The following is a 12,229-nucleotide window of genomic DNA, read 5'->3' as shown; positions in this document are numbered from 1 at the left end:
TAACAGGCTAGTGGTCTTTCCTTATTGACTTTGATTGCTGGATGTCTGTTACAATAAGAGATACGTTTGCTCCTTTTTGTTCTGAAGTGATTGATTTCAGTGCTAATATGTAACCTGGTTCCCTAACACATGAATATTTTGATGTTATTCTACATGGCTTCACGTTTCAAAAGAAATTTACCTGAAAATAGATCTGTCCCATAAGCACCAAAATTTTGGAAGTGTTAATGTAAACAGGTAATTTTTTGGCATTTCCAGATTTTTCTTTGGCCCTCCTCAAGGCAGGACTGGGAAGCCCGTAAAGGGGCCGAGAAGGGTGGGCAGTACCAGCGAGCCCAAGACCCTGATGAGGGAGGCGTCAGGCCAGGCCGTCGGTGCCCCTACCCTGCGGTTTGCCCCTGGGGGGCTGGGGCTGGGCAGTGAGGGGACCTGGGGCTGTTAGGCCTGACACAGAGCGCCTTCAGCCGTTGATTCTGCTGATGGAGAACTCCCCGTGCCAGGCACAGTGCCGGGCCCCCACAGTCCCTCTTCTCATGGAGCTCCACCACATTCGTGGGTTTTCTGTGTACCTGGTGGTTTTGGAGAGAGTGTCGCGTGCCAGGTGGGGGATGCCAGCACACTCCATGCAGGGGAGAAGAGGCTTGCTGGTCCTGCTCTGACCCCGAATGTCCAGGTGCAGACAGGGCTGGAGAGGAGCAGGAAGTGCATGCCAGGGCCTCTGTGGCCATGGTACAGTGGCAGGAAGCTAGGTGAGTGTGGATTCCTCAGGGCCTGCCATCAGGAAGGGCACAGGCCAAGGCTGTTGACCACAGGCCGCACGTCTTCCTCCTCAGGGAAGACTCACATAAAGTCAGCTGGTGCTGGGCCTTCGCCACATCCATAGACACCTTCTCAGCAGCATCTAGATTCAGGATGTGTGGCCTCGCCTGTCAGTCACAGACGGTGTGTGTGTGGAAGGAGTGGGAGCACCTCCAGATGAGTGTTCATCCTGGTGCTCACTTTAGCCTCTGGGGTGGAGGGGTTCCCACAGCATGTCTGCATCTGCATGGAGCGAGAGGTGCCATGCTCCCTCGGTGAGGCCACCCTGCCCCGGGAGTGGATGAGGGCGCAGGGGATGAGGAGGGGAGGCGGGGGGGAGGCCAGCACGTGGGCTTGGGAGCAGAATAGCAGGACCGCGTCTGGCTTGCTGGGGGCTCCGCGGGAGGCCTGGGCGGGCCCTCTCTGTCACCTATGATTTTGTTTCCAGCACCTGTGTTTTCACTGTCCCACAGTGGAAAATGCAGAAGCGGTGGGGGTGGAAACCATGACTTGACATCTCAGAAATTTACCCCATCCTCCAGAAGCCGTGTTGGTAGCTGCGTGGCCAGCAGGGGGCAGTGTCACCACAGGACCGGGTTTGCCTTGTGTCAGTGTGGGGAAGAACTTTCCAGAGACCTCTGCAGTCCTGTGCAGTGTAGGTGGCCCGGGCAGCGACTGGCCTCAGGGGTCTCCTGGGCTTCAGGGCCTGGGAACGACACAGGTGGCCTGCGTTCACCCTGGGGAAGAGCAGTGGAAAATGGCTGTTTCTTGCACAGCATCTTTAGGATACCCTTTACATCTTAGCGTGGATTCAGACTTGAGGAAGAGCTGGGAGGAGGGTCCCCCGTGGCTGCCATCCTCACTGTCACAGCTGACGAGCCTGTCTGAGCTCTGTCTAGATCCCCTCGTGCTTGCCGTTGCAGGACACCGTCTGGAGTCCCCCACGACGGGTGGTGTCTCCCTGGGCTCTCCTTACTCTGAAGGTCTCGACGGCGCGTAGGAGGAGTGCTGAGGTTTTGTACACCGTCTCCTGATTGCACTCTTGTCTCATGTTGTCTCATGGTCCTGGGGTGATGGTTTTAGGAAGATGACTTCAGAGCATGGCCCATGCTTAGCAATTGATGGTATTTTGGGTAATTTTTGTCTTTGTTGTTTGCCAACGGCCACGTTTGAGAGAAGCCTTCTCTGACCACCTCATTCAAGAGACAACACTCGCCCTCGGGTGCTGTTGCCCTCTGATTGGCTGCCGTGCTCTCACACTGGGACAAGTACTGCATCTGGACAGGACGCAACTTGTCTCTTGATGACCATATCTCCAGCACCCAGAACAGGCCCAGGCATCCAGGAGCACACTCATCTGCATGAAATAGTACACATCTGGGACCCCGACTTCACCGTACCCAGGACGGAGTCCTTGAGCCTGACACCCCCCGCGACCCGCGGCCTCAACTCAGACCACTGAGGCCATTCACAGGACCAGCACATCAGGCCTGTCATGCCCCTAAGCTCTAAGCCTAACCCCAGGTTGGCTATTGAGCGTCTCTTCCCAGAGCCTTGCTCCAAAGCACCAGGTATCCGGGACACCCGAGCAGTATCACGGGATTCGGGCTGCCACCAAGAAGGAAACCCCACCACTGTGAACTCTGGAAAGCACTCAGAGCAGAACTCTGAATGCCCATCCCTGCGAAACTGCACTTTCCGCGCCGCCTGGCGGCAAACCCTGAGCCTGACTCCCAACCTGATCCCACCCTCAAGACACACTGCCCATCCCAGCTCGCCATAGTTCAACACAGACCAGGAGTGCCATGCACCTGGGCCCTAACCCTAACCCTAAACCTCACCTGGCTTCTGAGAAGTCTCTCCCTAGGTCCCTGGCTCCATGCCCCAGGAATTTGCGCCACCTGAGCAATACCAGGGGACACAGACTGACACCACAAAGTAAAATGTGCCATTTGGCACTTCTGAAAGCGTTGAGAGTAGGAGTGGTCTGCCTGCCATGCCCCTAGGCCCTAACCCCAACCCTAGGTGGGCTCCTGAGTGCCTTGTTCCCGCAGGTCTTGCTCCAGAGCCCCACGGACAGGGAACACCTAACTAATACCAGAGGACTCAGCTTGCCACCAAGAAAGAAACCCCACTGGTTGGAACCCCGGAAAGGATTCATAGCAGGAGAGCGCTGCATATCCACCCCAGTGAACCCACACTTTTAGCGGTCCCCCGGCCGAAAAGAGGAGCAAGACACACTGACGAAAGACACTCACACTGACCCACACCCTCGACCCTCACCCCCGGGAACCTCGATGCAGCGCTGGCACATCAGGCGTCCCATGCCCCTATGTCCTAACCCTCACCCTGGGTTGGCCGCTCAGGGGTCAGTCCCCAGAACCTGGCTCCAAAGCCCCAAAGATTCGGGACACCCGAGCAATATCGAGGGACTCAGGCAGCCACCCGGAAGGAAAACTCGCCATAGGGAACTCGGAAAAGCATTCAGAGCAGAACTCTGAATGCCCATCCCAAGGAACGCACAAATTTTGAGCCCTCTGGCGGCCAGCCCTGAGCCTGACACTCAGCCTGACCCACGCCCTCAAGACAAACCTCCCAGAAGGAAAACGCACCATTGGGAACTCAGGGCAAAGCTTTCTGAGTAGGAGAAGCCTGCGTGCCCATCCCAGCGAAATGCCACTTTCAAAGGCCCCCTGCCCGAAAACCCTGAGCCTGACACTCACCCTGACCCACACCCCCAACTCGGATCCCCCCGCACCCCAAAGCTTGCCCCAGCGTGGGCAGATCAGGGCTCCAATGACCCTAGGCCCTAAGTCTATCGCTAGGGTGGCTTCTAAGTTTCTGGATCCAGAAGCCTGGCTCCAAAGCCCCAGGGATGGCAGTAACTGAGCAACATCAGAGGACTCAAATGCCAAAAATAATTCAAACACACTACTTTCAACTCCGGAAAGTGTTCAGAACACGAGAAATCTGAATGCCCATCCTAGCCAAAGCACAAATTTGTCGCCCCCTGGCCGCCAACCCTGAAACTGACGCTCAACCTGACCCTTGCCCTCAAGAGAAACCCCGCAGAGCAGGCTACAGCCCTTGCATGTCAGGCCTGCCATGCCCCTAGGCCCTAACCGTGACCCTACGGAGGCTTCTGAAGGGTCTGTCCCCCCAGGGGCCTGGCTCCAAAGCCCTAGGAACTGGGGACACCTGACCAGTGCCAGAGGACTGAGCCTGTCATTAAAAAGGAAAACGTGCCATTGGGAAGTCCCGTAAGCATTCCGAGCAGGAGAACTGTGCCGGTCCATCCCAACGAACCTGAGATCAACGTGTCCAGGCCGCAATCCCTGAGCCTGGTACTCCCCTCTGACGCACGGCCTCAACTCAGTCCCCAGGAAGCTCATCACAGCGCCAGCACATCAGGCTTGTCGTGCCCCTAAGTCCTAAGCCTCACCCTAGGTTGCCTTCTGAGCACTCTGTCCCCAGAACTGGCTCCAAAGCCACAGGGATTTGGGATACCTGACAAGTACCAGAGGACTCAACCTGCCACCTCAAAGGAAAACGTGCCATTGGGAACTCTAGTAAGCATTCCGAACAGGAGAACGGTGCCGGTCCATCCCAATGAAGCTCAAGTTCAACATGCCCAGGCCGCAATCCCTGAGCCTGAAACTCCCCGCTGGCCCACGGCCTCAACTCAGACCCCAGAAAGCTCATCACAGCACCGGTACATCAGGCCTGTCATGCCCCTAAGCCCTAAGCCTAACCCTAGGTGGGCTTTGTAGCACTCTGTCCCCAGAGCCTGGCTCCAAAGCCCCAGAGAATTGAGACACCTGACCAGAGCCAGAGGACTCAGCCTGCCACTAAAAAGGAAAACGTGCCATGGGGAACTCCGGTGAGCATTCTGAACAAGAGAACTGCGCCGGTCCATCCCAACGAACCCCGAGTTCAATGTGCCCAGGATGCAGTACTTGAGCCTGAGACTCCCCCTGACCTTCGGCCTCAACTCAGACCACTGGAAGTCATTCACAGCACCGGCACATCAGGCCTGTCATGCCCCTATGCCCTAAGCCTAACCCTAGGTTGGTTTCTGAGCGTCCCTCCCAAGAGCCTTGCTCCAAAGCACCAGGTATTCGGGATACCCAAGCAGTATCAAGGGACTCAGGCTGCCACCCAGAAGGAAACCGCACCACGGGGAACTCCGGAAAGCGCTGAGAGCAGAACTCTGAACGCCCATCCCAGCGAAACGGCACTTTCTGTGCCGCCTGGCGGCCAACCGTGAGCCTGACACTCGACCTGACTCCCGCCCTCAAGACACACCGCCCATCCCAAGCTCGCCACAGTTCTCGCAACCAGGAGTGCCATGCACCTGGGCCCTAACCCTAACCCTAACCCTAAACCTCACGTGGCTTCTGAGAGGTCTCTCCCTAGGTCCCTGGCTCCATGCCCCAGGGATTTGCGCCACCTGAGCAATACTGGAGGACACAGACTGACACCACAAAGCAAAATGCACCATTTGGCACTTCTGAAAGCGCTGAGAGCAGGAGAGCTATGCCTGCCGTACCCCTAGGCCCTAAACCCGACCCTAGGTGGGCTCCTGAGTGCCTTGTTCCCGCAGGTCTCGCTCCAGAGCCCCACGGACAGGGCACACCTGAGCAATACCAGAGGACTCTGCTTGCCACCAAGAAAGAAACCCCGCTGGTTGGAACCCCGGAAAGGATTCACAGCAGGAGAGCACTGCATGCCCACCCCAGTGAACCGACACTTTCAGCGGTCCCCTGGCCGAAAAGAAGAGCAAGACACTCACGCTGACTAAAGACACTCACGCTGACCCACACCCTCGACCCTCACCTCCGGGAACATCAACACAGTGCTGGCACATCAGGCGTCCCGTGCCCCTATGTCCTAACCCTCACCCTGGGTTGGCTGCTCAGGGGTCAGTCCCCAGAACCTGGCTCCAAAGCCCCAAAGATTTGGGACACCTGAGCAATATGAAGGGACTCAGGCTGCCACCCGGAAGGAAAACGCGCCATTGGGAACATGGGAAAGCATTCGGAACAGAACTCTGAATGCCCATCCCAAGGAACACACAAATTTTGCGCCTTCTGGCGGCCAACCCTGAGCCTGACACTCAACCTGACCCACGCCCTCAAGACAAACCCCCGAGAAGCAGGCCACAGTGCTGGTACGTCGGGCCTGCCGTGCCCCTAGGCCCGCACCCTATCCCTCGCTGACTTCTGAGGGCTATGGCTCCAGAGGCCTGGCTCTAAATCCACAGGGATCGGGGGCACCTGAGGAATACCAGAGGATGCAGCCTGTCTCCCAGAAGGAAAACGCACCATTGGGACCTCGGGGCAAAGCTTTCCGAGTACGAGAACCCTGCGTGCCCATCGCAGCGAAATGCCACTTTCAAAGGCCTTCTGCTCGCAAACCCTGAGCCTGAAACTCACCCTGACCCACACCCCCAACTCGGATCCCCCGCACCCCAAAGCTTGCCCCAGAGTGGCCAAATCAGGGCTCCAATGACCCTAGGCCCTAAGTCTATCCCTAGAGTGGCTTCTAAGTTTCTGCATCCAGTAGCCTGCCTCCAAAGCCCCAGGGATGGCAGTAACTGAGCGATATCAGAGGACTCAAATGCCAAAAAGAATTCAAACGCACTACTTGCAACTCCGGAGAGCGTTCCGAACAAGAGAATTCAGAATGCCCATCCCAGCCAACGCACAAATTTGGTACCCTCAGGTGGCCAACCCTCAGCCTGATACTAAACCTGGCCCACTCCCTCAAGACAGACCCCCCAGAGTAGCCTACGGTGCTTGCACATCAGGCCTGCCGTGCCCCTGGGCCCTAACCGTGACCCTACGGAGGCTTCTGAAAGGTCTGTCCCCAGGGGCCTGGCTCCAAAGCCCCAGGGACTGGGGACACCTGACCAGGGCCAGAGGACTCAGCCTGCCAATAAACAGGAAAAAGTGCCATTGGGAACTCCGGAAAGCTTTCCGAGCAGGAGAACTGTGTCGGTCCATCCCAACAAACCCTGAGTTCAACGTGCCCAGGCCACAATCCCTGAGCCTGACACTCCCCACTGACCCACGGCCTCAACTCGGACCCCGGGAAGCTCATCACAGCACCAGCACATCAGGCCTGTCATGCCCCTGAGCCCTAAGCCTCACCCTAGGTTGGCTTCTGAGCGCTCTGTCCCTAGAACTGGCTCCAAAGCCACAGGGATTTGGGACACCTGACAAGTATCAGAGGACTCAACCTGCCACCTCAAAGGAAAACGTGCCATTGGGAACTCCAGTAAGCATTCCGAGCAGGAGAACTGTGCCGGTCCATCCCAAAGAAACCCAAGTTCAACGTGCCCAGGCCACAATCCCTGAGCCTGACCCTCCCCGCTGACCCACAGCCTCTACTCAGACCCCGGAAATCTCATCACAGTGCCGGTACATCAGGCCTGTCATGCCCCTAAGCTCTAAGCCTAACCCTAGGTTGGCTTCGGAGCACTCTGTCCCCAGAGCCTGGCTCCAAAGCCCCAGGGACTTGAGACACCTGACCAGGGCCAGAGGACTCAGCCTGCCACTAAAAAGGAAAACGTGCCATTGGGAACTCCGGTAAGCATTCCAAGCAGGAGAACTGCGCTGTTCCATCCCAATGAACCCCAAATTCAGCGTGCCCATTCCACAGTCCTTGAGCCTGACAGTCCCCCCTGACACATGGCCTCAACTCAGACCACTGAGGCCATTCACAGCACCAGCACATAAGGCCTGTCATGCCCCTAAATCCTAAGCCTAACCCTAGGTTGGCTTCTGAGCATCTCTCCCTAGAGCCTTGCTCCAAAGCACCAGGTATTCGGGACAGCCGAGCATTATCAAGGGATTCGGGCTGCCACCCAGAAGGAAACCACACCACTGGGAACTCTGGGAAACGCTCAGAGCAGAACTCTGAATGCCCATCCCGGTGAAACTGAACTTTCTGCACCGCCTGGCGGCAAACTCTGAGCCTGACATTCAACCTGACTCTGCCCTCAAGACACACCGCCCATCCCAAGCTCGGAACAGTTCCCGAAGACGAGGGGTGCCGTGCACATGGGCCCTAACACTAACCATCACGTGGCTTCTGAGAGGTCTCTCCCTAGGTCCCTGGCTCCATGCCCCAGGGATTTGGGCCACCTGAGCATTACAGGAGGACACAGACTGACACCACAAAGCAAAATACACCATTTGACACTTCTGAAAGCATTGAGAGCAGGAGAGCTCTACCTGCCATTCCCCTAGCCCCTAACCCCAACCCTAGGGGGGCTCCTGACTGCCTTACTCCTGCCAGTCTCGGTCCAGAGACTAACCCGTACTCTAACCCTAACCCGTACCTTAACCCTAACCCATACCCTAATCCTAACCCGTACACTAGCCTGTAGCCTAACCCTAACCCGTACCTTAACCCATACCCTAACCCGTACCCTAACATTAAATCCTACCCCCAAACCATAAATCCTATCCCTGATGCTATCCAAAACTGTAACCAAAACCCTGAACTTTAACCCCTTTCTTATTTTTTCCCTGGCCTGGAGTTTCCTTATTCCCAACCATGTGCATAGTCTCCGTTCCATGGAAAGTTCATCCCCCTAAAATATTTCTGAGTCTCAGTTTTAAATCTGCACAACTCAGTCCCATTCCGAATGGTTGCCTTAGGTTCTAGGGCTTACCTGTATTTAAAGCTCCCAGGTGTACCCATGAGGATTACTCCTGCAGCCCAAGTCGTCTCGGTCCTGGAAAGGCAGTCCATTCTCCTTCAGTCTCAAAGCACATTTTTGTTGGATAGGGTAAGTTCTTGTGGGCCCAAGAGCCCCCTCCCAAGACCCAGCCTTTCAAGATTCTTGCCCTGTTCCAGGTTCCTGCCTATCTGGACCTCCATATTTTGTGCATAAACAGTAGGTACCTCCCCAGTCTGCCACTGTCAGCTGGGGTCTCTCAGGCCTGTGGAGGACAACCTGGTCCCAACCCATCTGCTGGTCACCTGGCTGTTGGGATCAAAGCCCCACAACTATTTCTTTGGCAGCAGTTTTAATGTGGTGACTGTCAGCCCCACGACCGTCTGCCTGTTCGATCCCCAGCTTTGTCAGTCCTCACAGGTGTCTATTATATGGAGATAACACGTTATCTAACATTTAATCCGCTGCACCGGCCAAGGAATCCACTCTCCTCCAGCTCAGGCTTCAAAGGAAATAGGTACATTTGAGTTAGTACAGGCTTGGAAATGGATAGATTCCACGTACCCCCAACAGCCCGCTCCTGAAACCAGGCTCCTTCTGAACTTCTCGCTGTACAGATCCCTGGGTACATCCCCGTGTGGGACGTGTGTGTGCAGTATGCAGTGATCAACCAGTTTTGTGTGTCCAGGACCCTACAAGCCAGTGGAGTTCCGACCTCCTCAACAACGTGCCATTCTGAAAGGAGGGGGCACACCCCTGAAAATCGTTGCATGGTGGCAGATTTCCACGTTTGAACTGATTGCACACTGGGGATGCTGACTTGCACAGCAATCAGTGCTCGCAGCTGTTTCATTGAAGGGTACCCCAGCGAGTCTGTGGAGCCCCATAATGGCAAGGATGTGCAGCTTCCTCCGGCTGGGCCTTTAGGGGGAATATGTGCAGTTGGAATTATGCAGATATCCGGTGCTCCAAGCAGCCCGCTCCTAGGGCAGGGCCTCTCCCTAGAGCTGCCCTATTCCAGCTCCCTGGCTCCCCACATCTGCCCAGCTTGTGCACACACACCACACATCCTTCAGCCTGCAGAGGGCAGCCTGAGGCCCACAGGTCTGTGGAATCTGCATACCTCCCGGGGAAAGGGTTACACCCCTGAAAATCTCTCTCAGCAGCACCTTTAGACTGCCAGCAGTCAGACCCCGTTTGGACCGGCTTCCTGAAGGGGCTCCGGGTCTCTCTTCTTAAACACGGCCCAGACAATCCCTCACTCTCACCCGCCTCTTCCAAGGGCCTTGACTTAGGGTCCATCTTGTCTGATATGGGGATGGCACACCACGTCTCCACTGGTTAATGTCTGTATGGAGGATCTTTTCCACCCTCCCACTTTAACCCTCTTTGTGTCACTGGGTCCCAGGTGACCCTCCTGGAGACAGCATGCAGCTGGATCTTGTCTTTTAAACCTAATCCTAACCCAAGCTCCGCCTTTAACTGGAGACATCCGCTCATTACTTCTAATGTAAATGAGCAGGAAGGACTCACTTCAGTCATTTCCTATGTGTTTTCTGTATGTCTTCAGCTTCTTTTCACTGAGTCAAGATTTATTTCCAACCTTGAAAACATTTGGACTCATCAAAATGGTGCTGCTGTAATTTCTTATCCTACTTTAGTGCTTCATATAGAGATTTTCAGACATAGACACAGTGACCCAGCCCGACAGCACGTGGTAAGAGTTACAAAGGCCTCGGCTATTTAACAAAACCAAAAGTGACAACCAAATAATGCAGCACAGGACTTGCGCGTCCTTGATGAGGACATAATCAGGAGCAAGTTATTCAACCAAACCAAATGCAAATTTGTTTTTACACTTTTCATGTGTACTTTTAGTCTTTGCTTCATACAGCCACTGATAATTGAGGAAACTTTCAACTGCGGGATGTCTAAATATTTTTTTAAGAATTTTATGTATTTGGAATAGAGAGTGAGCAGGGGGAGGGGCGGGGGAGAGGGAGAAGTAGGCTCTCCACTGACCTGGGATCCCGGCGGGGCTCCGGCCCTGGACCCGGAGATCCTGACCTGAGCTGAAGTCCGAGGCTTAACAGACTGAGCCACCCAGGCGCCCTGGGATTTCTAAGTATTTTACTAAAGAAGACACGAAAAGGCCACAAACTACAAATGCCTACACCAAAGAGGGAAACACGGCCCAGCTGCATTTACCCGTGTCCCCGCCCCTCAGCACCGCAGGAGGCCCGCCCGCCGCCCGCCGACCCAGCGGCCAAGCAGCCCTACCCGGGCCCGGCCATCCCGGGCACCTCCCGCCCGCCCTCCCGGCACCGCGCTAGCCAGCCCGTACCGCGGAGGGGTCCTTCAGGCCTCGGGCCGGGCAGCCCTCCTGCGGGTCCTTGTGCGGTTGCCTAGCAGCTGCGAGGACGCGAACGGAGCCGGAAGCGGAGTGCGGCGCCCAGAGAACCCGGCTGGGCGGAGGGCTCCGGGGCGGGACCGGGGCGGGGCGGGACCGGGGCGGAGCGGGACCGGGGACGGGGCCGGGCGGGGCGGGGCGGGGGACGGGCGCCGACGGGGACATGGCTGGCCGCCGGCGGGCCCACCGGGGGAGTCCGGGGTCGTACCTCGTTTCCCTCAGGTGGCAGGCCCAGCCTTGGGATCCACCGTCCTTGGGCCCCGGGCGGGAGAAGCACGGATCGTTGGGTTCATTCATTGGTGTGGGGGGAGGGCAGTCCAGCCTGACGGGGAAGGTTGGTTCCCAGATGTGTCCGGTACCCAAAAGATGTTGGTCGAATGAAAGAGGCCTTGCGAAGTGGATGGCGGAGCGCCAGCTGTTGACGGTCTTCGAGCCTGGAGTTTAGGTCTGGGTTTGGCTTTGGAACAGGTCCCTCTGCTCCAGGGGGAGATGGAAGGGGCAGCCCCTCGCTGTGCTCACCAACCACCTACCACTTGCCATACACGGGTCATGAGATGAGGGTACCTGGGTCAACAAGGCTCAGCCCTACCTGAGCAGCGGTACCGTCAGGGAACTCTGGGTCCTGTGGGCATTTTCCACCCCGACGGGGTGCACACCCGTCCTAGCTCTTGCCACAGGAGACTCTGCCAACATTGTGTCTCCTTTCCTCTGAGCCCAGCACAAGGTCTGCTCATGGGGAATCGAGCCTGAAGGCATCATTTCTGTGTGCCCCAGTGGCTCAGAATCGGTGCTGTTGTGCGTTCTTAATACAGTTTGAAAAGTTGTATTTGGCAGTGAGGAGAAAAGAAACAGCTAGAGATGATGTCACACCTAGGTGTGGGCACCAACTGATGTTTGGGGTGGGCAAGAATTACGTATTCGTTTTTCATATGTTATTTGTCCCTGTGTGGCAGAACCTACTAGTCCAAATCTGGTAGGCCATTGCCCGAGTCTGCTGCCAAGGGAAGCAATGTTGGTGGAGGTGCAGATTTGGCGTCATCACTATTTAGGAGCTACTTGAAACTACTAGAGATTGAAATAACCCTAGAGAAGAGGGTCTGGAGAATGCCCACATTGAGAGAGAAAGAGGCAGCTACTGGTTGCAGCAGGGTAAAAAGTGAAGGGGAAGGTGGAGGCATGAGGTAGGTGATCAGGAATGCACATTAGATGTCTTTGGTTGTGTGGTCTGTCATTCAGCGATTAGAGCTTAGGCCTACAGAACACTGTGTCTCACATTGATTGTTGTTTTGTCCTGTTTTACTGGAGAGAAAGCTTGCCTATATACAACTTGTCAA

At 56.0% G+C, this 12,229-nt stretch overlaps 1 protein-coding gene across 1 annotated transcript in view; it reads left to right on the top strand.

The window, feature by feature from the left end:
- LOC114204193 (synaptosomal-associated protein 47-like) overlaps positions 1-12,229 on the top strand; it is a 31,505-nt gene that overhangs the window by 18,620 nt on the left and 656 nt on the right. The window contains exon 3 of the mRNA XM_088019891.1: positions 10,713-10,928. Within this exon, the coding sequence (XP_087876017.1) occupies positions 10,713-10,928 (216 nt within the window). The remainder of the gene's footprint in view (positions 1-10,712; positions 10,929-12,229) is intronic.

This window comes from Eumetopias jubatus, unplaced genomic scaffold (assembly GCF_037043125.1).
Source record: "Eumetopias jubatus isolate StellerSeaLion01/CBP00866 unplaced genomic scaffold, mEumJub1_p1.0 scaffold_17, whole genome shotgun sequence".
Lineage (NCBI taxonomy): Eukaryota > Metazoa > Chordata > Mammalia > Carnivora > Otariidae > Eumetopias > Eumetopias jubatus.
Note: the sequence above shows the minus strand (reverse complement) of the source record. Positions and strands in the feature narration are given on the sequence as shown.